At 58.4% G+C, this 25615-nt stretch overlaps 2 protein-coding genes across 3 annotated transcripts in view; both read right to left on the reverse strand.

The window, feature by feature from the left end:
* Positions 1-21959, reverse strand: part of ABR (ABR activator of RhoGEF and GTPase) — a 27891-nt gene extending 5932 nt beyond the window's left edge. The window contains exons 1-7 of one of the 2 annotated variants that reach the window (XM_032137814.2): positions 21742-21959; positions 3908-3967; positions 3492-3601; positions 2640-2779; positions 2388-2444; positions 1512-1646; positions 463-568 (exon numbers count right to left, since the gene is read on the reverse strand). In XM_032137814.2, coding sequence (XP_031993705.1) covers positions 463-568; positions 1512-1646; positions 2388-2444; positions 2640-2779; positions 3492-3601; positions 3908-3967; positions 21742-21885 — 752 coding nt within the window. In that variant the 5' untranslated portion in view covers positions 21886-21959. The remainder of the gene's footprint in view (positions 1-462; positions 569-1511; positions 1647-2387; positions 2445-2639; positions 2780-3491; positions 3602-3907; positions 3968-21741) is intronic. The other variant, XM_032137815.2, reaches the window with a different exon arrangement.
* Positions 21960-23109: 1150 nt separating this feature from the next.
* LOC131381932 (active breakpoint cluster region-related protein-like) overlaps positions 23110-25615 on the reverse strand; it is a 19660-nt gene continuing 17154 nt past the window's right edge. The window contains exons 3-4 of the mRNA XM_058431143.1: positions 23843-23899; positions 23110-23721 (exon numbers count right to left, since the gene is read on the reverse strand). Of these exons, the coding sequence (XP_058287126.1) occupies positions 23876-23899 (24 nt within the window). The 3' untranslated portion in view covers positions 23110-23721; positions 23843-23875. The remainder of the gene's footprint in view (positions 23722-23842; positions 23900-25615) is intronic.

Raw genomic sequence — 25615 nt, forward strand, 5'->3', positions numbered from 1 at the left:
GTCCCCCCACTGCTGTCCACCCCCACTGCTGTCTGTCCCCCCACTGCTGTCTGTCCCCCCACTGCTGTCCATTCTCCACTGCATCTAGAAATGGCTACATTGGTTGAATGAACCACCAGTAGGTTGGGACTCACTGATTATAAAACCTGCCTACAGTCCTAATAGTATCTGTTCTCCATTTCATTTATAGAAGGCTGAATTGACTCAATGAACCACTGGTAGGTCGGGACCCATGATTATAAAACCTGCCTGTAGTCCTGGGCTCTCACCCTGCCATTCTGAGCATTCTGTGGTCAATATTTGAGGTTACTACTGGTTACGGGACCCAAATATTTCTCAAAACAGAAAAACATGAGTGCAAGAACTTGGAAAGTAAACTCTCACTCCCCACAGACAGCCTGACGGAGGCCAGCGCCCACGAGGAGGGACTGAGGAGGTGGGGTCGGGGCCACTCCCCATTACCTTTTCAAGTGTTCCAGCAGGAAGAGGAAGGTGATGAGGTTGGGGTCGGGCAGGGAGCGGAGCAGGTGCATCATGCAGTTTTCCTTGGCAGCAGGGTCCGACAGGGCTGTGGGAGAGAAGGGCCAGTGTGGCGTTCGGCTCCTGGGGCTCCCCGCCAGAGCCCCTGTGGTCGTGAGGCTGTGGGCCCCTGCGGGAGAGCCCAGGCTTCCAGGCCTTTGGGGAGCAGACCCCACAGGGGAGGGCTTGGTGTCTGGGTGGGCTGTCAGCAGCTGCTTCCTCCAGGAGGTCCCACCATGACTGGTAACTCAGCCAGGAAGCCGGCTGGTGGGAGCAGACCCCCTTCCTGCAGCTGACTGCATGGGCCTTGGGCGCTGGGGCATCCCCTGTCTCATAAGAGGACACTCCCTGGTCTGTGTGGCTAAGGTTAAGCCAGTAGGGACATATCCTGCCAGTGGTGGATTCTCTTTCTCCACCCCCTCTGCTGCTGGAGCGTGGGTGCGAGCAGCCTTCCGTGGAAGGCTGAGGCTCCGGTCTGCCCCAGGAGCAGAGAAGGCTGAAGGGATGCTTTGGGGCTGGGTTTGGCCCAGGTGGGTGGAGGCGGAAGGCCTGCTGGCTGGGGCCCTCAGCAGAGGTGATGGGATGGTGTGTGGTCTCGCTGGACGGCTCAGCACCACCCGTCTCGAGTGCCCTCTGGCTTGAACCAGCCTCCTCCTTGGCTCTGGGATGCTGGCTTCTGGCCACTCACCTCAGGGCAGTCTTCCCTGGATGCTCGAGCTTCCAAGCAAGAGGCCAACGTCCAAATAGGAAGCAGAAGGGGCTGCCCGTGGGGACGTCAGGGGCAAGAGGCAGGCGAGAAAGGGCCCAGTGTCTGCACCAGGTCCTAGCAGGCCACACCTCACCTTCGGGCCCCTCAGCCACAGGCCCCAGTGCACTGGGAAGGTCAGCCAGCAAAGGAAGCCACAGATAATTCTCCTGCTGGTTACTTCTCCGGGCAGGGAGTCCTGGCTCAGTCTGGCCCAGCCCAGCCCTAGGAGCCCTCAGGGCCTCACCGATGCCCTCCATGAAGGCTGGGTAGAGTCGGTCCGTGAGGAGCGGCTCGGGCAGTTCCCGGAAGTAAAGCTTGAGCGTCCCGGCGATGGCGTTGATGTCCATGTCACTCAGCATCAGCAGGATGTCCTTGTTATCTGCAGGGGTGGGGCCGAGGTCAGGCAGCCTTAGCCAGGCCGGCGGCCCTGTTCCACCCCCGACCCATCCTGACACAGCCCCCACCCACTCCATCTCTGGTTCTGGTCTCCCCTGGAGGAGCAGGACGTAGAGAGTGCCCACAAGTGTCTGTGACTCAGCTCTGTGGGTCGGGGTTGGGGGAACAGGGAGAGACAGCCTGGGGGCCGTCTGCTGTGGCTGCTCAGGAGAGGGTGTTTTGGGAGTGAAATCCATCACCCAGAGTTCAGAGCCACATTCATACCGTGTGGCCGGCAGCTTCCTTCCAACTGGAACCTCCCCATCGCTAAGCCCCTCTCTGGAAGGCATTGCACACTTTTCACACGTAAAAGCATGTTCCAACAAAGCCTCAGCTTCTAGGCTGCACAGAGGAGCCAACGCCGGCAAGTTCCCAGGCCCCACCCCGTCCTCCACTCCAGACTCCCCACAGAGTCATCCCTGCCTGGCCAGTGCAGGTTTCTTGACAGTTGGGTGTGTGGCTGCTGCAGCCTGAGCCAGCAGGAGCAGGGAGGAGAAACCAGAAAGGTCAGGCCTCACCACGGTGGGCTGTTCACAGAGGCAGCGCTGCCCCAGAGGGGACCTGGGGCCCTGGAGACAGCAGGTGCAGGCTCAAAGCTCTTTCCCTGCGGCTCACCAGGCACCCAGGAACTAGCAAGAAAGACTCTGGAGTCAGATCTCAGTTTAAGTCCAGAACCAAAACGTACAAGTTGGGTCATCCTGGGCAAGCGACTTGGCCCTTCTGAGTTTCTGCAGTTCCTTACCTGCAGCAACGGACAAGAGATTCGAGGGGAGGGGATTACGTGAGAAAATGCAGAGAAAGCACTTGCCACCGGGACCCTTAAGCAGACCAAGACTCCTCTTCAGGGAGGCTCCTGGTTCCCCTGAGCTCTCCTGTCCATCCCACCAGCCTGCTCAGACACAGCCACACCCGCCCCGGCTGGGCCTCCCAGACTCACTGGCATCGAAGACGGCCTTGAGCGCCTGGATGTCCGTGGCCACGCCCGATATCCGGTAGATGCCAACCTCCTCGATGCCCCTCTTCTCCACCTCCTCCACGCACTGCCGGACGATGTAGGGCACCTTGGAGCGCTCCCGCCTGGGGTGGGGCGTGAGGATGGGTGGAGGGCGGCCACCACGACAGCTCTCCCATAGCAACCCCCGCCCAGCACACCCACACCCTGGAGAGCTTCTAGCATTTGGGATGGAGAGCTGGGACGGGGGTGGGGGCAGGGGGCAGGGCAGGAAAAGGGCAGAGAAAGAGGCCACCGCACCCCACCCCAGCCAGCCCACCCGAGGCCTGCCTGCGGAAGGGGCAGCGAAGGATGTGGGCAGGAGAAGCCTTGGGAACTTGGGAAGGTAAGGCCGAGACTCTAGGGAAGGAATGTCCCCCAGATTTAGACGCTTGTAGGAGGCCCGGCAGGCAGCCCACACGAGGAGGTGGGTCAGGACTGAGACAAGGGGCCGCGGTGGTGGTGAACTGGGGGACACGTGCCCTTCCCCGAGGGGCAGCCAGTCCCCGTTGGTGCCAAGCCCAAACGCAGGCCCCCGGCTGACAGAGCTTCCCGCTTATTATGAAGAGCAGACGATCTGGGATCTCACAAGAGACCTTCCAGTGTTTCAGTGCTTCTAAAGCGTCGTGTGAGCGCCTCTGCGGCCGCTCTGGCTCCACGCCAGCTGTCTGCTGCCGCTGAGCTGGGGGTGACTGATTAGGTGCCAGGATGGGCACAGGCGGGGAGGGCTGGGGGGCCCAGGCTGGCGGGGACCCGGGGCACTGACGCCAGGATTGGGAGACTGGAGGCAGCACCTACTTAGTCACCACGCTGATCTTCACACCGAAGACGCCGGTCTGCTTTTTGGACGGCGTCCTCTTCAGGCTCATATCTCGGCTGGTGAATTTCATGGAAAATTCCACTTTGATCTGGTTGGGGGGTGAGAAAGGTACAAGTTCCCCAGGGCGTGAGTGCCCGAGGATGCCCCCAAAACACAGGGGTCCCCTCCCCAAGACTGCAAACGAGGGCTGGCTCACACCTGGGGCTCCCTCAACACAACACCTGCAGGACAGCAGCGGGCAGGGTGTGGGCAGGAGGGGAGAGGGGGCTGGGCTGCGGGGAGGTCGAGGCAGCACAGAAGCCCCAGGAGCAGCCAGAGGGCTGGGCTGCCCACCTGCTGCACAGACATTCCACCTCCCGGCACACCCCACTGATCGTTCCCATCCCCGGCTCACCCCGTTCATCTCAATCACGTCCGTGTGCCAGTTCTTGGTCTCCACAGTTTGTGGGTCCAGCTGCAGAGAGAGAATGTGGGTGAGAGAGGTGCCAGCTCGGAGGCCAAGCCAGAGATCTCCCCGTGGGTCAGCACTGCTCAGAGCCAGCTACACAGGAAGGCGGAAGTGAGCAGCTGAGATAAGCTGATGTTTACCTAGAAATCAACCCTTCGGGGGGCCCTAGCCCCCAGGCCCCTGTGGCCACTGTGAGGGAGGCAGGGCACACTGTTACCTGCCGTAGGGGAGGCAGGGCACACTCTGTTACCCGCCGTGGGGGAGGCAGGGCACACTCTGTTACCTGCTGTGGGGGAGGCAGGGACACCCTGTTAGGCACTCCTGCCCGTGAGACCTTATTCACTCCTGGCTGCCAGCCCGGGACATGGGTATTATTACCCCATTTCACAGATGCAGAAACTGAGGCTCACAAAAGTTAAGCACCCGATTAGGAGGCACTCACGCCCATCAGGAGGGAACTGGTCCATCCACGTGGAGGTGTTGAAGAGTCAGGAGCCCACGCTCAGGAGGCTGCCTGGGTTTGAATCCCCGCAAGTTTTAAACTCACTAAGCCTCAGTTTTTCCATCTGCAGCAGAACCTGCCTCCCTGGGATTGCTGGGAAGATTCAGGGCGACAATTTGGGTCAAGCCGTTGGCTCCCAAATAAGCAAATCCTCCACAGGGGAAGTCCCCAGGCTCGGGCTGGAGCCCAGGGAGGTGGGGACCCCAGGGGAGGTCAGAGGCACCCCTCACAAAGGCCTGTTCCACGTTCTGTTTCTGTAACTCGGGGGCCTTCAAGCCCGTCTGCCTGTGCACCTGCGAACTAATTCTGAGCAACTGTGCACTCCCTGGCACATTCTGAAGTCAACATCTGAATATTTCCAAGTTTAAATAGTTGCAAAGAGTATGATTTCCAGAACCATGTCAATATTGCCGTCCTAAAATAAAAGTGTGACATCATTCCTTCTCATGGATTCAGTGGGATCTAAATACCCCAGCGACGTGATAGCCATGCTCATCCATTTAAAAACTACACGAGGCCAGGCGCAGTGGCTCACGCCTGTCATCCCAGCACTTTGGGAGGCTGAGGCGGGCAGATCACGAGGTCAGGAGATCGAGACCATCCTGGCTAACATGGTGAAACGCTGTCTCTACTAAAAATACAAAAAAATTAGCCAGGCGTGGTGGCGGGTGCCTGTGGTCCCAGCTACTCGGGAGGCTGAGGCAGGAGAATGGCGTGAACCCGGGAGGCGGAGCTTGCAGTGAGCGGAGATGGTGCCACTGCACTCCAGCCTGGGCGACAGAGCGAGACTCTGTCTCGAAGAGCAGAGAAAACATCTAAACAATGTTGAAAAAGAACACAGCTATAGGGCTAATGTTACCCAATTTCAGGGCTTATATAAAACTCTCAAAATTCAATATTAAGAAAACAGGCCGGGCATGGTGGCTCACACCTGTAATCCCAGCACTTTGGGAGTCTGAGGCGGGCGGATCATGAGGTCAGGAGATCGAGACCATCCTGGCTAACACAGTGAAACTCCGTCTCTACTAAAAAAAAAAAAAAAAAAAAAAATACAAAAAATTAGCCGGACGTGGTGGCGGGCGCCTGTAGTCCCAGCTGCTGGGGAGGCTGAGGCAGGAGAATGGCGTGAACCCGGGAGGTGGAGGTTGCAGTGAGCAGAGATCACACCACTGCACTCCAGCCTGGGTGACAGAGCCAGACTCCTCAAAAAAAAACAAAAAACAAACAAACAAAAAAACTACACAAACAAGCTCTTCTTTCCCTCACACAGCTCCTGGATCTTCTCTCCTTGAATTTGTTTCTATTCCATTTCTCCTAAAGAATGTTGTCCTCGTTTATATTTTTATATTTTCAAGTCCTTTATTCACCATTATATTTTGCTTCCACAAAAAAATCTGTATACGTTGAAAACAAAAATTTCCAGAGGCTCCAAATATTCAAAATACATTCAGGATTAGTTAGTACCATGATTGGCAGTACACAATCAAAAAGACAGCCAGGCACGGTGGCTCACGCCTGTAATCCCAGCACTTTGGGAGGATGAGGCTGGTGGATCACCTGAGATCAGGAGTTCGAGACCAGCCTGGCTAACATGGCAAAACCCCATCTCTGCTAAAAGTACAAAAATGAGCCAGGTATGGTGCCAGGCACTGTAGTCCAAGCTACTACTTGGGAGGCTGAGATGGGAGAATCGCTTGAACCCGGGAGGTGGAGGTTGCAGTGAGCCAAGATTACACCACTGCACCCCAGCCTGGTCAACAGCGTGAGACCCTGTCTCAAAAAAAAAAAAAAAAAAAAAAGTAAGCTGACACATTATACATTTATTTATTTATTTATTTATTTGAGACAGAGTTTCGCTCTTATTGCCCAGGCTGGAGTGCAGTGGTGCGGTCTTGGCTCACAGCAGCCTCCGCCTCCTGGGTTCAAGCGATTTTCCTGCCTCAGCCTCCCGAGTAGCTGGAGGCACACACCACCACACCCAGCTAATTTTTTGTATTTTTAGTAGAGACGGGGTTTCTCCATGTTGGTCAGGCTGATCTCAAACTCCCGACCTCAGGTGATCCACTCGCCTCGGCCTCCCAAAGTGCTGGGATTATAGGAGTGAGCCACCGCACCCGGCCTCATTATACATTTTAATAAATATTAAGTAGCAGAGTAACTTTTTGGTGGAATTCTCTTTCAATGAGATGGGCAGAACATTTTTTGTTTTAGTTCACGTATCTATATGATATTATTTTTTGCTGGAGTGAAACGAGGTTCAGCATCAATTCTGTTCATGTTTCTGGTTTTGTTGTAAAAGATGTGCAGGTGCGGTGGCTCCCAGCCACAGGATCACTTGAGCCCAGGAGTTTGAGACCAGCCTGGGCAACGTAGGACCACGTCTCTAAAATGAACAAAAACGATGTGAACAATGAAACATTTTGTTCACATAAAGAAGTAGATGAGGTAGAAAAGAGTTTTATTACAGCCATTCTTTAACCTCTCTCCATGCTATCCACCTTAAATCGCATCTATACCTATTACTGAAAATCACTTGAAATGATCTCTCAGTTGAAATTTGAGTTTTGTGGAAGGCAAAGAACTGGATCCCACCTGACTTTTGAAAGGTCCTAAGCAGCCACTAGAGTCTTTTACTTTCTGAACACCGACCCCAGCATTTCTTTTTTTTTTTTTTTGAGACGGAGTCTCGCTCTGTCGCCCAGGCTAGAGTGCAGTGGTGCAGTCTCGGCTCACTGCAAGCTCCACCTCTTGGGTTCAAGCGATTCTCCTGCCTCAGCCTCCCGAGTAGCTGGGATTACAGGCGCCCACCACCACGCCCAGCTAATCTTTTATTTGTAGTGGAGATGGGGTTTCACCATGTTGGCCAGACTGGTCTCGAGCTCCTGACCTCAGGCGATCTGCCCACCTCAGCCTCCCAACGTGCTGGGATGACAGGTGTGACCCACCGTGCCTGGTCCCTACCCCGACATTTCTAAAAGCCCCTCCGTTCCCCACCCAGGAGGTCTGCGCACCCCGGGCCAAGCCCCCACAGCAAGCCTCGGGCCTCTCCTCTGCAGAGGACAGGATGGCGAGATGCTGGCTCACAGGCAGATGGCTTTCTGGCAACAGCACCTATGGCAGCTGAGGATCTGCAAACTGATTTCCTGAAAACTCTCCTTCCCACGTCACCCTCAGAACGTCTCTCTGTGCACTCTGAGGTGTGCGTGCCACGGTTTGAATGCTGTTGCTATAACAGGCCACTGTCATCACGGAAGGGAAACTGGATCTGGGTCAGCCCTGGGCTTCCTGCGACTCGATGTAGGTCCTTCCCACATCTTCTATCACCCACACGCCGGCTGGGGACAGGTGGGACCCAAGCCTCCGACGGGGTCTGGGTCTGCACTGGGTTCGCCCTGGGCCCTGCGTTTGGGGCCAGCTGTGGCCCAGACCCTATCTTTGGCTGTTCCCTGCCCAGAGAATGGATGGAACCCAGAACAGGAGACAGGAAAAGTCGGGTGTGTGCAGAGAACCAAGTGCCCCTCAGGGAGAACCACTGCTCCGGGCACCTCTTCACACACGGGAAGCGTGAGGCCATCACCAGCCGGCTGGAGGCAATGGTCCTACAGGGTCTCAAAGGAAGCCCCAGCTCTGGCCTCACTTTCCCAAAACCTCTCTCCCCTCTAAGCTGCTTCTGTTCTTTGCAAACTCTCCTGGATCACACAGGCTGTCCCACGTAGTTCCTCCATCTTGTCTGGACATGGGGCCGGGCCTGGGTCTGTCCCCAGCTCTGTCCCCCAGCAGTGGCCGCACAGGGTGGAGGAATCAAATGCTCTTTGTCGACTGAGATGCTACCCTTGGGAGAAACATTCTGGAGCAGCCGTGCCCTCTTACTTTTTTTTTTTTTTTTGAGACAAAGAGTTTCGCTCTTGTTGCCCAGGCTGGAGTGCAATGGCATGATCTCGGCTCACTGCAACCTGTCTCCCAGGTTCAACCAATTCTTCTGCCTCAGCCTCCCAAGTAGCTGGGATTACAGGCATGCACCACCACACCCGGCTAATTTTTGTATTTTCAGTAGAGACACGGTTTCACCATGTTGGCCGGGCTGGTCTCAAACTCCTGACCTCAAATGACCCACCCACCTCAGCCTCCCAAAGTGCTGGGATCACAAGCGTGAGCCACCATGCCTGGCCAATTTTTGTATTTTAGTAGAGACGGGGTTTCACCATGTTGCCCAGGCTGGTCTTGAACTCCTGACCTCAGGTGATCCGCCCACCTTGGCCTCCCAAAGTGCTGGGATGACAAGTGTGTGCCACCGTGCCCGGCCTGTATTTATTTTTCTAGAGGCAGGGTCTCGCTATGCCATCCAGGCTGCTATGTTGCCCTGGGCGCGAGTGATCCTCCTGCCTCGGCCTCCTGAAGAGCTGGCATTACAGGCATGCACCACTGTGCAGGCCCTTATTTATTTATTTATTTATTGAGATGGAGTCTCACTCTGTTGCCCGGGCTGGAGTGCAGTGGTGCGATCTCAGCTCACTGCAAGCTCCGCCTCCCAGGTTCATGCCATTCTCCTGCCTCAGCCTCCCAAGTAGCTGAGACTACAGGGGCCCGCCACCACGCCCGGCTGATCTTTTGTATTTTTAGTAGAGACAGGGTTTCACTGGGTCAGCCAGGCTGGTCTCGATCTCCTGACCTCATGATCTGCCCGCCTCGGCCTCCCAAAGTGCTGGGATTACAGGCGTGAGCCACTGCGCCTGGCCCGGGCCCTTATTTTTTAATTGACACATGGCAGTTGTACGTATTTATGGGGCACAGTTTGATGTTTTGAGACCACCCCTTCTTGAGGCAGGTCTGTCCACGCATCAGCACAAGCCTCAGGCCAATTCCACGGCACCTGGTCGGATTCACCTAGAGCCCCTCCTCGGCCCCAGCTTCCCACGACCGGGTGCCTCCCGGCACCTTCTGCAGGAAGCTGAGCCAATGGTCCCTTCCCACATCTCAGGGGGACCTGGACACAGCCTGGAGGGGGGAATGTGCGGGATTCAGAGGCAGGCGGATCTGAGTCTCCCACTCAACCGTGTGCACTCGGGCAGGGCCTTTCACCTCCGTGAACTTCAATTTCCTCGTGGAGGCGTCCACACCTGCCTCACAGGGTTGTTATGGAAAAGAGTGAGAGCTTATCTTGAGCCCTTCCTGCAAGTCTGACACGAGGAATCTTCTACACACAGCATCTGTGTTCATCATCATGATAGCAGACATATGTGGTTTAAGCTCTCATAGCTGCTCCCACCTCACAGATGAGGACGCTGCGGCTTAACGAGAGTGAGGAATTTACCCAGTGCACACCTAGGAAGTGAGAGCTGCAGTTCAAAATCAAGGCCCCCAGCACCCTCTCTGCTGAAACTGCAGAATGTGTGACCGGCAGCTGCTGTAACTGCTGTTTCCTCAGAAAAGCGACATCTGGCCTCCCGGTGTGTGTCCCGACCCGGTGGGCAGACCTGGGTGCTGGGAGGCCACCTCCAGTACAGCCCTCCCGCTGCCTCGCGCCCATCACTTCCACTCCAGCTGCCAGGTCCAACCTGGGAGCATCTGACCCACGACTGCAACTCCTGATGCTAAGGCCCAGTTCTCGCCCCGCCTCCTCCAGAGAGCCTTCTCGTAGAGCCCCAGGTCATGGTGGGAAACTCTGGGTCCTCTCTGCCCTCCTGCTCCGCTAGGATCTGCCCCTCTGCGGCCTCCCAGGCAACACTCGCTGCTGTCTCACACACTCCAGCCCCTTCTGAGGCCAGGCCTGGGCCAGGGGTACTTTCCTAAGCTGCAAGACCCTCCAGCTCTGACATCTTCCCGGTGCCTGCTGCAGGTGTGGCCCTGGTATCCGCTCAGAGAGGCCTGCCTGGCCCCATGGTGCCCTGACAACGACGCTCTGTCTCCCAGGAGGCCATCAGCCTCCAGAAACCAAGTCTATTTCAGGATATCATTTAAACACAGAGGAGGGAGGGAGAGGGACAGGGTACATTTTCCAGAGAAACGCGGCTGCCCAAAACTGCGCTGGCTATTTATAACTCCTGGGAAATGTGGACTCTGCTATTTCCTGATGAGATTAGCGCTGGGGTGGAGGGGCCGGCCCCTGGGACGTTGGTGGATGGGACACCTGACTGCTCACCCTCTGGTCCCAGCAGACAGGTGCCATCCATAGGCCCAGGGGAGCATGTACCTGGGGGATGTCCCATCACCTGAAGCAGGGAGACAGAGGGAGCTTGGGAAGGGCCAGGCTGGGAAGACCACTGGGGGCACACGAGCACTGGGGCCTCCCCAAGGTGGGCCACAGGCAGGAGACAGAAACAGGCTGCGAAACCAAAAGGCAGATGAACGACTGGACCAGGGGTGGACAACTGGGCCGTACAGGGTCACTGAGAACAGCCCAACTATTTTCTTCTTTTTTTTTTTTTGAGACGAGTCTCACTCCGTCGCCCAGGCTGGAATGCAGTGGCATGATCTCAGCTCACTGCAACTTCCACCTTTGGGTTCGAGCGATTCTCCTGCCTCAGCTTCCTGAGTAGCTGGGACTACAGGCACGAGCCACCACACCCAGCTAATTTTTGTATTTTTAGTAGAGATGGGGTTTCACCATGTTGGCCAGGCTGGTCTCCAACTCCTGACCTCAGGTAATCCGCCCGCCTCGGCCTCCCAAAGTGCTGGGATTACAGGTGTGAGCCACCGTGTCTGGCCAACTATTTTCTTTTTGTCTGGGCACTTAGCCATGGTCAAATCATGACTGTGCATTCAGACCTCTCCCAAAGAGAAACGCTGATCTTGGGGGTTCATGTCCAGGAGACGACCAGGTCCCCTGTGGCAAAAACCCAGCAGGCAGGGGCACCGGGTTGAAACGGGGCTCCATCACCTCCGAGGGAGCAGGAGTGAAGACCTGAAGGTGAGCGTGGATTCTCTCCCAAGAATCCCGCAGGTGGCTGGGGGGGGGTCGCCTTTCTGGACCGAAGTGACCTCATGTTTGGGGCAGAAAATCAGCAAAGTGGCCTCGCAGCGGGGAGAGGATTTGAGGCTCCAGGGCAGAGGGTGCTCCACGCACACTTGAGCGTCCTCCAGAGCTGAGTTTCATGAACATCCTGGGGATGCCCCTGCGGGTCTCAGCCCTTCCTCCCAGCTCACCTCTCACCCCCTGGGGCAGGTGACCCCATTTCTCCTGCCTCTGCCTAGAGGGCTGCTCCCGGCTCGGACTCAGGGGCACGCTCCCTCCGGTCTCCACTCCTGCTCCCTTGGAGGTGGCAGAGCCCCCATTCCAACCCAGTTCCCTGACTGCCGGGCCCCGCTCTCCACTCCAGCACACGGCGCTCGCCCCAAGGACTTCGGAGATGGTTCCCGCCACCTCCCCTCCCACAAGCCCTCACCCAGGGCCCTTTAATCCGCAGTAAGGGGCAAGGCAGGTAGGACTTAGAACTGGCCACTGGGGGTCTCAGTGGAGGGGGGAGCAGAGGTCCCGAGCAGCCTTCAGCGGACGCCACTTGGGATGTGATCCAGGCGCTCACTGGACGATGGGAACCTGAAGACCGCATTCGCCCCAAGGGCTCCCAGGGCTCCACCTCCTTCCTGAAAGCCGCTCCCTCAGGAGCCCACTTGGTCACTCCCACCACCCAGGAGCCGACCCCCAGAGGAGCCTCCGGGCACAGCCCTGCCCTCCTGCCCTCGGGGCTGGCCCGTCCTTCCTCTCACGGCTGGCGCTCCTCTACCCTCCACCCCCTGCCTCCCAGGCACAGAACTGCCATCCTGCCCTCGGGGCCGGCCCTGTCCTTCCTCTCACGGCTGGCGCTCCTCTACCCTCCGCCCTCTGAGCCCTGGCATCCCAGAATGTGGGAGGGTTTCCCTCAAGGGGGCTGCAGAGGTTCATAAAAAAAAGTGCTTCTTCGGCCAGGTGCGGTCGCTCACGCCTGTCATCCCAGCACTTTGGGAGGCCGAGGCGGGCGGATCACGAGGTCAGGAGATCGACACCAACCTGACCAACATGGTGAAACCCCGTCTCTACTAAAAATACAATAATTAGCCAGGCATGGTGGCAGGCACCTGTAATCCCAGCTACTCGGGAGGCTGAGGCAGGAGAATCGCTTGAACCTGGGAGCCGGAGGTTGCAGTGAGCCGGAGCCGAGATTGTGCCATTGTACTCCAGCCTGGCGGCAGAGCAAGACTGTCTCAGAAAGAAAAAAAAAGGTGCTTTTTCACAACAACGGTGGTAAATTTGTCCTGAGAGGTGGGACAGGAACGCTAGAAAATGACTCCCAGCCGGGCGCGGTGGCTCACACCTGTCATCCCAGTACTGTGGGAGGACAAGGCGGGTGGATCACTTGAGCTCAGGAGTTCGAGACCAGCCTGGCCAATACGGTGAAATCCCGTTTCTACTAAAAATACAAAATTAGCCGGAAATCACTTGAACCCAGGAGGCAGGGGTTGCAGCGAGCCAAGATTGCGCCACTGCACTCCAGCCTGGACAACAGAGCAAGACTCTGTCTCAAAACAAAACAAAACAAAACAAAACAAACAGAAAATGACTGCAGAAGGACCTCAGTGAAAGTGGCCCCCAGACAGGAAACCACGTGGAAGGTGGAGCTGTGTGGGTGCATTTCACACCTGCCCTGGAGGGGCTGCGGAGCCCAGGCCCTGAGCCAGGCATCGGGTCTGAGGTTGGGCACGTCTCCCGTGGCTCCCAGGCCAGTGGCCACGGTGGCAGCCCGGGCTGGCTTTCCCCTGCCCTCCCCCAAGGGCAGCCCCACGCTCAGGGCTGGGTCCCCTTGGGACACTGAAGCCAGCCTGTCATTGGGGCAGACCACAGGCGTGAGAGGCACGGCGGGGCTGGCAAGCTGGCAACAGGGCAGATGGGAGCTGCCAAAAGCCTGCCTCTCCTCCCTCGGGGAGGCGCCGGAGGATTCCGTCAACGTGGCTGCTCTGAGAGACTCCAAGAGAGGCAGAGTGGGAGGGGCTGCCAGGACCTACCCCTGGCTTCCAGCTCAGCAGCTGGGTCGGGGACACCGGGTGCGGCTCCATAAACTCTCCCCACATCTTCCCATGGCCTGGCACCCACACTGCTAGGCCAGGCAGGCTCCGCCTCTCCAGCCCTCACCCTGCAGGGTCAGCCAGGCTCCCTTGTAGCCAAGGTGCCCTGCAGCCAAGGTGTGCCCGCCTGCCATACCCAGGCCAGCCACAGATAGGCTTGGGCTAATGCTGTGTCCCAGGGCCTCGGCTGGCCTCCCCTCCGACACTAGAGAACTTCGAAGTTCCCCAAGCCTCACGGAAGGAAGGGGGTTAGCAGCTCTGAATGACGCTTTTGTTGAAGGCAGGTTAGCCTCTTAGCACCCACAGCAACCTGCCTTCCCCAGCGTCCACTCCAGCGCCTCTCCTGCCCTGGCACCCACTTCGCTTTTAGCCCCCGGGCTGGGCATGGCTGACCTCAAGGAGAAGCAGACAAAACCCAAACCTGGCTGCTCTTGGAGGCTCCACAGCCAGGCACGTCTCCCCCAGCGGCCTGGGGCTCTGTCTTCCTCAGGGCCAGCCCACCCCATCACGGCCTCCCTGTGCAGGCAGCCTGGAGGCTTCAGCTTCAGCTCAGAACTGGGCTGCAAATACCAGCCAGGAAGCTGGCCCTGCCCCAGCCCAGGGCAGGTCAAGGATGCCAGGGTAGCAAGGGCAGAGGCAGTGGGGCCCTCTTGAGAAAAGGAACAGGCTAGGGCCAAAGCAACACAGAGGTCCCGTCCTGAAAGGAAAGGGGTGCCCTCAGAGGTCAAAGTCCAAGATGAGAGGCCTTCTATGGTCCTGACCAGGAAGCTTCACGCTGGCAGCCATGGGAAGGCCAAGGACCTGTCAGACCTCCACGGGCTCTGAAGCCTCGAGCTGGACCTGGAGAGGTTAAGAAACATCAACAGGGCTGGGCGCGGTGACTTACACCTGTGATCCCAGCACTGTGGGAGGCCGAGGCGGGTGGATCACCTGAGGTCAGGAGTTCGAGACCAGCCTGGCCAACATGGTGAAACCCCGTCTCTACTAAAAATACAAAAATCAGCCCGGTGTGGTGGCACATGCCTGTAAACCCAGCTACTCAGGAGGCTGAAGCAGGAGAATCGCTTGAATCCAGGAGGCGGAGGTTGCGGTGAACTGAGATTGCGCCATTGCACTCCAGCCTAGGCAACAGAGCGAGACTCATCTCAAAAAAAAAAAAAAAAAAAAAAAGCATCAACAGCCTTCTCTGAAACCAGCTTCACCCTCCCTGCCCGGGCCCATAACACTTTCCGGGCATGGAGCTCGCCGCCGGGGACATGAGGGGCACCAGCAATGCCAGGGCCCAGGTCAGCACTGAGCGGCCCCTCCCAGGCCTCGCCTTGCTCCGAGTCTCACGTTCAGTGGCATCGTCACAAAGAACTGTGGTGCCTGTTGCTATGCACAGCATGCCAGGCTGGGCACCACACTGATGCCTGATGGGCAGGAGCCCGGCGTCTCCAGACGCCCCCATCTGGGGCACGCAGCCCAACCCCAACCGGCCAGGGAAGGCAGGACACCACGGGTGAGAGCCTGCACTGAGGCTGAGCTGCCAGGGTCTGAGCGCCGCGCCTCGGCTAAGCCACTCACATGACCTCATCTGGATCACTCTCTGAGCCTCATTCCTCATATATAAAACAGTCTGGGCCAGGCACGGGGGCTCCCGCCTGTAATCCAGCACTGTGGGAGGCTGAGGCAGGTGGATCCATTGAAGCCAGAAGTTCAACATCAGCCTGCGCAACATAATGAAACCTCGTCTTTACAAAAAATACAAAAATTAGCCAGGCATGTTGGTACATGCGTGTAGACCCAGCTACTTGGGAGGCTGAGGTGGGAGGATTGCTTGAGCCTGGGAGATGGAGGCTGCAGTGAGCCGAGATGGTGCCACTGCACTCCAGCCTGGCCGAGAGAGTGAGACTCCCTCTAAAAATAAAAAAATTAAAAAAATATAAAACAAAATTAAAAACACATTTAGGCCTGGCGCAGTGACTCATGCCTGTAATCTCAGCACTTTGGGAAGCCGAGGCGGGTGGGTCACCTGCGGTCAGGAGTTCAAGACCAGCCTGGCCAACAAGGTGAAACCTCGTCTCTACTAAAAATACAAAAATTAGCCAGGCGTGATGGCGGGCGCCTGTAATCCCAGCTACTCAGGAGGCTGAGGCAGGAGAATCGCTTGATCCCGGGAGCCAGAGGTTGCAGTGAACCAAGATCGCGCCACTGCACTCCAGCCTGGGCGACGGAGCAAGACTGTCTCAAAACAACAACAAACAAAAACAAAAGAACCCAAATAAATAAACAGTGTGAATAACAGCACCTCATAGGTGTCACCTCAATTGCGTCACAGGCTAAGAATGACGCCTCGTACAGTAAGTGTTCAAAACATATCATCGCCACAAAACTGTGCTTGAACACCCTGCGGCTTCCTGCCGCATTCGGATTAAAGGCCGAGCTCCCTGTCCTGAACCGCAGGGCCCCACGTCGCCTGGCCGCCGTCCCCTTACCCCACATAACGCCCCACACTGTCCCCGCCGCCCCACTCTGCCTCTGAACACACCTGCCTCGGGATGTGGACCTTGCGGTTCTTTGGCCTGGAATGCACTGTCCCCCGGTTTTTTATGGCTGAATTCTTGTCATTTAAATCTTCGTTCAAAAGGGATCCTCTCAAGCCAGGCGTCCCCCCCCGTCACTCTCTACTGCGTTACCCAGTTGTGTTTAATTCTTCACAGCACTCATCTGACCTGCGAGGATCTCATTTGTTGACGGACTCCTCCTGCAGACGGGGTCTCGTCTGTCTCGGGCCTCTGTGTCCCCAGTTCCTGCAGGCCCAGCACGTGGAAGGTGCTCCCGAAACACTCACAGGCCAGAGGAACCAACTGGGGCACGGGGGAAGGAGGTGACAATGGCTCCCCGCCAGGGCTGCTTCAGGACAGGGGTCAGGAAGCCCTGCGTTCCCACTAAACACCCTGCTTCTGTGTCCACTGAATGGCTGGCGTTGGCCCAGGGGCAGCCCTGTGACAGACTCTCCCAGGGTGCTCAGGGTTTAAGGTTTAGGACCAGGAATCTTGAGACATGGCCAAGATCATCACATGAACTGGATTCCAGGAGATCATCCCGTTCAGCTCCTTCACTGAGCTGATACCAGAGAACCAGAGAGGCAAAGGGATATACTCACGGGCACACAGCAGTTAAGTTGCAGACCGCGACGAGAAAAATGGGAAACCGTGACTCCCACCAGCCTGGTGCCCTGTCTTCTCTGGCACCTGGTGCCACATGAGCCTGAGGGCTGGGGACCCCGGAGGCCTCCCCGAGCACAGCCACGGCATCCAGGCATTGGATGGGAAGGGCATGTGGATGTCACGGCTCTGGCTGTGCCCATCATCGGTACCAGCCCCGGCTGGGGTCACGGTCCAGGAAAGAGATCCCTCCAGATTCCGGCTCAGGAGCTAGTTCCACTGTCTTGAAGCGGGACTGGGGAAGTCTCTGTGGGGATCCTGGGGCCTCCTGGCCTCTCTACAGAAGCCCAGGACCAACTCCAGGGGCCCCTCCCGCCTCTCCAGGGCCCATCCTGGAGGGCCAAGGGTCTACGGCTCACTGGACCCAGGACTGACGCTGCGTTTCTCCCCAGGGTGGGGCAGGCAGGTCACAGGCGCAGGGGACTGTCTGTTCCTCAAAGGTGCTGGGGGGCCGTCAGGACACAAACATCTTCCTGCCCCAGCATGATTTCACAGGGGAAAGGAGGCCAAAAAACAGCACCTGTTGACCAGTTCCCAACCATCTGGGCAGTCAGCGAGGCCAGTCAGCAGAGGGCCAGGACTTTCCAGCACCAGCGCCCTGTGGCCAACACCTGGCAGCTCCCCCAGACTCACACCTGCAGGCTTGGGGGCTCCTTCCAAAATGCCTGGGACAGCTCCCTGAGACTCACACCTGCAGGCTTGGGGGCTCTTCCAAAATGTCTGGGGCCTCACTGCCTCTGGGTACTATGGCAACACTGGGATCAGGCAGCTTTGGCCTTTGAGGAACCCCCTTGGTTGGCAGGTTCTCCTCTCCCTGGTCCAGAGCCATCCAAAAGCTGGGGCACCGTGCCCAGCACCACTGGCTGGCCAAGCTGTCTGTGGACTGCAGGGAGGCTGGGGAGGACCAGCGCCCTTCTACCCTCCCTAGGTACTAGGAAGCGGCAGGCACCTTGCCAGGTTCACTCAGAGCAGGCTTCCTGCATTGGCATCTACAGCCCCCTCTGAAGTCGCACACAGTGTGTGCATGGGGTGGCTCTGTGTCTGAGTGGCCTCCAGAACCTTCATCAGATTCTTAGAGTCCAGGGTTCCTGCTCTATGGACTCAAGCAGGCCTCTTGGGAGCTGGCCTGGCAGAGAGGTCAGAGAGTACTCATGAGGCCCCAGCAGTGAGGTCTGCCCACTCAGCGGGTGGGTAAGTGCTGTGGAAAAGAGGGAGGGTCGCCCGACCCCACTGCCAACCTGTCAGCCAGCCTGGCCGCAGTCAGGACCCACACAGAGGCCCAGGAAGAAGTGGGCTGGTGTAGGGGCCTCCAGCCCTCGGGGGAGGCACTTTGCAGTCTCCTGTCTGTGGCTGAGGGGTCGCTATAGCGGGGGTGTGTGAACAGAGAAGACACACGATGAAGCTTTCTTCCCACCAGAACAAGGAAGGGCGGTGGGCAGCCGGGCCAGGCCAGACTTCTATTGCAGAAGGCTGCAAGATCTTTCCTGACGCCCAGACTGGATTATAAAATAAAGTACACGAGCCCAAGACGTATCTGTATCTTGTACCCAGCACCTGTGTACCCCGATGGCCAAGTGAGTGGTAGAGTGAACCTCTGGGGTGTGCACGTGGTCTGCACACCTGGTGCCATCAGGAAGGAATAAATGACGGGCTCTGCGAGGGGTGGGGTTGTCCTGTGGTGGCGATCAAGCTGAAAAAGAAAGGGATCCTTCCCCCGCCGCCCGAGACCGAGTCTCGCTCTGTTGCCCAGGCTGGAGTGCAGTGGCATGATCTCGGCTCACTGCAACCTCCACCTCCCAGGTTTGAGCGATGCTCCTGCCTCAGCCTCCCTAGCAGCTGGGATTACAGGTGCCTGCCACCATGCCTGGCTAATTTTTTGTGTGTGTGTATTTTTAGTAGACATGGGGTTTCACCATGTTGGCCAGGCTGGTCTTGAACACCTGACCTCAGGTGATCCACCCGCCTCTGCCTCCCAAAGTGCTGGGATTACAGGCGTGAGCATCCACACTTGGCTAATTTTTGCATTTTTAGTTGAGATGGGGCTCCTCCATGTTGGCCAGGCTGGTCTTGAACTCCTGACCTCAGGTGATCCAAGAAAGGGACCTTCTTCTACGACCATCGTGAGCCTGAAGCTTCCCCGAGTGGCCCAAGAGGGGCTCTCCACGCCGCCCTTCCTCAGGTAACACCTCTCATCCTCTCTGAAGCAAAGGCAGCAGCTCCCATCACAGAACACGGGACTCATGTGGGCTCAGCAGTGCCGGTGTCCAGCTTAAGAGGGGCTCTTTGGAAGTAGGGAATTCTCAGACCCACGTGGCTGTGCCTCAAGGCAGAGACAAGGTCACCTGAAGCTGCCCTCAATCTCCTCCTCAGACCCTGCGGCTCAGCCTGAGTCCCCACTGCCAGCCAGCACCTGGCCTGGTCTGAGTCAGGAGCGTCTTGGCCTTGGTTGCTATATAAGGGCCTCAACTTCCCCCACAGACAAATGCTTCTGGACCGGCCTCCCTTCAGGCCCTCTTAGCCTCCTCACGGCTCCCCCAAGCGCATGCTGCGGGGGTGGGGTGGGGGGTTCCTCCTTTAGCCCCTTCCCCTCCAAAGTTCAACCGAGAATCTAGAAGAGGAAAGGATGGGAGGGAGAGCAAGGCACCGGGCCTGGTCTACTTGAGTGTGAGTTGAGGCAAAAAAAAAAAAAAAAAACAGGGAAAAGGAAAGAAAAGAAACGCGAAGTTCAATACCGAGTGCCCTGGCTGAACCCACAAACCCAGATGCCACGTGTCTCCCAGCTAAACTCTTGCACAAGCTGACTGCCAAGTCAGGGGCTGGAATGAGGCTTCGGCTCCTGAACTCTCCTCTGGGGACAAGAACAGCCCAACCACGGGGACCCCTGCTGGTAGCCAAAGGAGCCTCCGTGAGTGTCCCTGCCTCCTCTCCCCCAGAAACCAGAGGCCCTGCACTATTTAAAGGCTCAGTTCCAATAACGAGACCTCTCCATCGGAACAGATTCTTCAGTCCCAGCCCTGGATGAGTCACACCCCTGCCTCCAGCCTTTAATGAACCTTCAGGTCAGTGGAAGCAGGAGGGTCACCAGTGTTTCTCGCACCCACAGCATCACTCAGGGCAAAGTTAACGAGGAGTTAATGAGGCAACCCCTTCTGCCAGTCTGGGCAGTACCGACCGGGCACCCTTCCCTTACCCCACGGAAATGAAACTGCCTAATCCCAGCCCCTCGGCCCAACTGTGAAGCTGCTGCAGGAAAACGCCAGGTTAATGTGGCTGAGGATAGAAAGGAAGAGGCTGGCAGGCCCCTCGACTCTGCTGCTCATCCGCTGTCCTGCGCACAGTGAGGTGGGAAGCACAGGGCAGACGTCCCTCTGTCCACCACAGCGCTGACCCCTGTGTCCACAACACGGACACACTGTGCCACGCAGCACGTGTTAGGGGACTGAATCGCTCGTCACACAGAGCAGCCCAGGGCCAGGGCCACCGTGAGCTGCACTGACGCCAACTGCTCAGCAGCTCAATAGTCCAGCGTCTGCCTGGCCGCCACCCCTGCCCAGAGATCCCCATCAGACACAGCCAGGGGCAAACCCAGCTAAGGAATTCCTGAAGGGGCTTCTCAGTTCTGCCGGCCACAAATGCACAGGGAAAGAACTGAAAGTCCGGGACCTCGGGTTTAAAAGTTGCCCCCTGCCCACCAGGCGCCTCCTCAAAGGGGCAGGTAAACTGGAAGCGCCCTGTTTGGCTGGCGCTGGACCCAGAACCTGCCAGGTCAGTTTCTTGCCAACCCTGACGTTTGAGGATGGATGGTGAGCTCTGGGCTGGTGCCTGCTGGCCTCAGCAGGGGCTGGGGAGGGGATGAGTCCATGCTGCCGGGCACAGACAGCTGCCTCAGCACAGAGGGGCTCTGGCAGCAGCTGGGGCCGACAGGGCTCTGCTAGCCCGGTCCCCAGGGAGGCTGAAGGTGACACAGGGGCCAGTGCAGGAAGCTCAAGTTGCTGCCCTGCCCAGCACTTTCCAGGGCTGATGTCACCTCTGGGAGGGCAAGTATGCCCCATGGCAGGAGCTGAAACGAAACGAGGGGCCAGTGAGCCCAAGATCACTTCGTCCTGGCTGATGCCTCAATGCCGGCTGGAAGGAAGAGCCTGCAGAGAGGGTCCTGTGAGCCTCAGGAGGACCTGCAGATCCCCACCACGGACTGGGAAGGCCTCCCTTGTTGCTCTCTTGATGGATGGCCCCAGCCCTGGCCAGCCGGACTGGCACCCTGGGACAGCTTACTCGGGCAGTTGATTTGATCTGCAGAGTTATCGAGCGCTTCCTGTGTGCTGGGCGCTGGGTCTGGCTCTTCCTCAGATGCCCGATGCCAGGGCCCCAAGCCAGCCCCAAGGCAGCCTGCCCAGCTGCAGGACAGTCGGTTTCTATCTCAGATTTTAATCTCAACTCAGGTCTGGGGCTACAGGGGCACCGGCGGTCTGCCCTGGCACACAGACTGAACGCCTGATGCCCGGCGGGCACTGGGCACACAGTCAGATGGGTGGTCCCTGAAGGGAAGCCTGGAGACCCCAGACCCGGCGGCATCCCTCTCTCCCCACAACCCTGCACAGAGAAACCTCACACGGCAGACGGTGCTGAGGTCGGCGCCCCTCAGCAAAGGGGCACCCAGCAAGGCCCGCTGGACGCAGGGGTCAGGTCAAGGCTGAACAGGGCGGCAAGACACAGACCCAGAGGCAGGCGTCTCCCCATGGGCTGTCTGCGCTCCCGGCGTGGAAAGCAGGGTCCACCTGCAGAGAAGAAACCTCTCTTCTCCCGAGGCAGGGGCAGATGCCCGAGCGCCAGGGTCCGGGTGGGGGCGGCCCCAGCGTTTGCCATCAAGTTCAAGCCACTTGGAGCGACGCGCACAGACCCCAGCTCTGTCCCCGGACTCCACGGAGGGGGCGGGAGCGGGAAAGGCGAGCGGGACCCCCTCAGCCCCCGCAGCCCCCCGAGCCCTGCAGCGCCCCCGAGCCCCCACCCCCGGAACCTCTAGCCCCCGCGGGCACCTTGTTTCGGAGCAGCTTGTTGCGCACGCGGCCCCAGAGCCGGGCGCCGGTATTAGGGGGGCGCTTGCTCCCGGACTCCTCCAGCTCCAGGGGTTCGCGCCCCGCCTTCCGGCCGCAGTCGGGCTGGGGCAGGACTTCGGTCATGCCGGGGGGACGGGACGCGGCGCTGGAGAGAAGGCGCCTGCGGAGCGCTCAGCCCCCGGCCGCCAGTCCCGCTAGTTCCCCTAGTCCCGCTGGCTTTCCCGGCGCTCGCCTCCCTCCCCGCGCTCCCCTCCCTCCCTCCCCGCGTTCCCCTCCCTCCCTCCCCGCGCTCCCCTCCCTCCCTCCCCGCGCTCCCCTCCCTCCCTCCCTCCCTCCGCGTCCCTCCTCCCTCCCTCCGAGTCCCTCCTCCCTCCCTCCGAGTCCCTCCTCCCTCCTCTGCATCCCTCCTTCCCCGCCCTCAGCGAGGCTGCAGCCCAGGCTGAGCGCCGCCTCCCGGGCCCAGGGCCTCCCCTCCAAGCCCCAGCCCCGGGTTTCATTCCTGGCAAGGGCGCTGCTCCTCCCCGACCCCGCCGCCCTCCCTCGAAATAAAGTTTACACCAGCCCCACACCCCAGTCCCTCCCCGCTGGGTCACCGGTTGACCCCTTCACCACCAGGCTGCTCCAGGGGCCAAGCGAGGGGCCGGGGGCCAGGCGGGGGGCTGCATTTTGGCCACAAACAGCTGCCCTCCCCTCCTCCCCGGCAAAAGACTCTGACTGCCCTGGAGTCGCACTTCCCCACCTTCAACTTCTGCCCTAGGCACCTTCCTCAGAACCAGCTTGGTGACCCGGCCAGACACTTGTGGACGGACACGCACAAGCCTCCTCAGGTGAGAAATTAAAGGATAAAGGAGACCCCTAGTGTGGGAATCCCAGTGGGAATCAGGTCACTGATCTGCTCAGGGACACGAGCAAAAGCCCAAAACGACACGGGTCACATGTCCAGACAGAGATGCCCCTTGAGGAGTCACTTTGAACCATGGCCCTTCGCACCTCACCAAAAAAGGTTTCCGCTGCCAGGGGCAGAGGATGCCACGGGCATCCCACCCGCGTCTGTGCTGGGCACTGAGGACACCAGGGGCAACCACCCGCGTCTGTGCTGGGCACCGAGGACGCCACGGGCAACCCACCCACGTATGTGCTGGGCACCGAGGACTCCAGGGGCATCCCACCCGCGTCTGTGCTGGGCACCGAGGACGCCACGGGCAACCCACCCACGTATGTGCTGGGCACCGAGGACTCCAGGGGCATCCCACCCGCGTCTGTGCTGGGCACCGAGGACGCCACGGGCAGCCACCCGCGTCTGTGCTGGGCACCGAGGACGCCACGGGCAGCCACCCGCGTCTGTGCTGGGCGCCTTGAGAGAGAGAAGAACTTGTTCTTGATCCTCAATTTAGTGAACTTTCTAACCGCACACTAGGACACGAATGACATCTCAAGGTAACAGTACGAGTGTGGTATTCAGAGAAAAGAGGAAGGCTGAATCCCAAATGGTTAACTATGCAAAACCCAGGGGTGTCTGGGACCCCGGACCTCTACAGACCCCGGCACAGCGCAGAAAGGAAACCAGTATTTGCACCGTGGCAACCACAAACCAGGTCTTTCAAACGCCCAACTGCATGTGAGCCTCACATTCTTGTCATGTTGGTGTTACTGCCCTGTTCTAGATTGGTGAGGACAGGGGGTCAGGAGGTCCAGTTCTGGCCAGGGTTACACAGTGCCAAGTGAGGACGGGGAGGTCCCCCCAAAGCCCTTGGTGCTCACAAGCACTGTGCCTTACTCAAGTATGGATGATGCTTTGGATTCAGGAAAAAGAGCTGGGTCAGGACATTTCTTGGTTGACCCCAAGGCAGGGGGGTCGGGGCCCAGAGACAAGCCCTCGGCATCCGGCGTCAACGGCCAGGCAGGTGTCAGGATTTCTCCTCGGAGGCCTTGGTGTTTTTTGAGAAATAGGTGGCTTCCCTGCAGAGATAGCCATAGTCAGAGCTGCCTTTCGTGGAAGGTCGGCAGGGACCAGGCGTCATGGATTAAGTCACTCATCCCTCCCAACTTTATGAAGTCAGTACCAGCATCCCCACTTTACCTTTGAGGAAACGAAGGGCTCTGACAAGCTGAGCTACGTTTCCAAGGCCAGGACAAGCTGGAACACAAACGGAGGTCTGGCTAACTCCAAAGCCCACACCCCTGTCACTCACTGTGATGCCCTAGTGTGGCAGGATCTGGCCCTGTACTGTCTTCCGCCTGGCTGGCGGAGGGGGCCCTGGGGCGTCCTGCCTGGGGCCTGCTGGGTCTTCACTGTCCCTGCTGGGGCAGCCAGACCAGCTCCGTTTCTTCCTGGCTCACACATCACACCCACCCCTGGACGGTGCACACGGAGCCTCCTCATACCTGAGCTGCTAAGTGGGGGCTGAGCCCCAACAGCCTCGCCAGCACCTCCTGAGGGGGAGGTGGAGAGACGGACGGAGGTAGGAACATGCCTGTGTCCCCTAACTGAGACCTGAGTCACCCTTCCCCACCCCTCCTTCGCCTGCCCCTTCCAGGGCTCCAGGAGGACCCAGACAGCCCCTTCACACAGCCATAAAACCATCTCCTCCAGGAAGGCTCTGCTCACTCCTCAGGCCCCACTGCTTGGTCCCACTCATGTCATTCTCTTTTTTTTTTTTTTTTTTTTTGAGACAGTGTCTTGCTCTGTGGCCCAGGCTGGAGTGCAGTGGTGCAATCTTGGCTCACTGCAGCCTCCACCTACCCGGCTCAAGCAATTCTCCTGCCTCAGCCCCTCGGGTAGATGGGACTACACGCACCCGCCACCACGCCCCGCTAATTTTTGTATTTTTAGTAGAGACGGGGTTTCGCCATGTTGGCCAGGCTGGTCTCAAACTCCTGACCTCAGCCTCCCAAAGTGCTGGGTTTACAGGCATGAACCACTGCACCTGGCCCCACTCATGTCACTCTAGAGGCAGTGACTGAGGGCCTGGCTGCGTGCCCGACCCTGGGGTGGGGGTTAAGGCATCACAGAGACGAATCAAAAACCAGTGCTTGACAAAGGGGCAGCCAAGAAAGCAGAGATGTCCATCAACAGGAAGCAGACAGGCATTTGTGCATTTGGCACAGGTCACTTGTGCACCTACTAGGCACCATGCCCAGATGGACAAAACCTGCACAAAATCCCATATTATGGCCTCAAAACAGGACAGACAAAATGCCACGAACGTGGAGAGACAAAATTTCCAGCTGGAAGGCTTCCTGGAGGAGAGGGGTCAGCGTGGGGCCCTCGGGGCTGTGGGGAAAGGCCATCTGCCCTCGCTGGGTCCCAGCTTTACTCTACCTCCCTCCAGCAAATGTCCAATGGCTGTTGTGTAACTGGCTGGTAAGGTGCCATTATAACTGCTCACCACGTTTGCGCTGCAGTGCTCCTGGCGCCGTGACTTAACTTCGGAATCGGCCCCTCACTGGCTCTGTATGGTCCCCCTTCCCTGCAGACTGCAAGAATGCGTGCCCCTCCCTGCCGCCGGGTGTGTGGGAGAAGGGGGCAATATAAATCCCGTTCCCAACGCCCGGCACTCATCTGTCTTAGGAACCACAGGCTCAATACTTGTCTGGGTAAAGCAAGCTCGGATTGGATGAACGATGGCCAGCTGGTCTCCATGGTGACCTAAGTGCCTTCGTAGATGGGTAGCTGAGTTGGGAGTCTTCGCCTGAGACCCTCATCTTTCCCTTCTTCCCTAGGGACTGGGGGCTTCCTCTGGGGACAGCGCAGACTTGCCTTCTCTCCCCCAAGCCCGACTCATTGCTTCCTGGAGTCAATGGTCTTGGGTGGAAGAATATCCGTGCAAGACAAATGTCCCCAGCAAAAGCA

This window comes from Hylobates moloch, unplaced genomic scaffold (genome assembly GCF_009828535.3).
Source record: "Hylobates moloch isolate HMO894 unplaced genomic scaffold, HMol_V3 SCAFFOLD_19, whole genome shotgun sequence".
NCBI classification, from domain to species: domain Eukaryota; kingdom Metazoa; phylum Chordata; class Mammalia; order Primates; family Hylobatidae; genus Hylobates; species Hylobates moloch.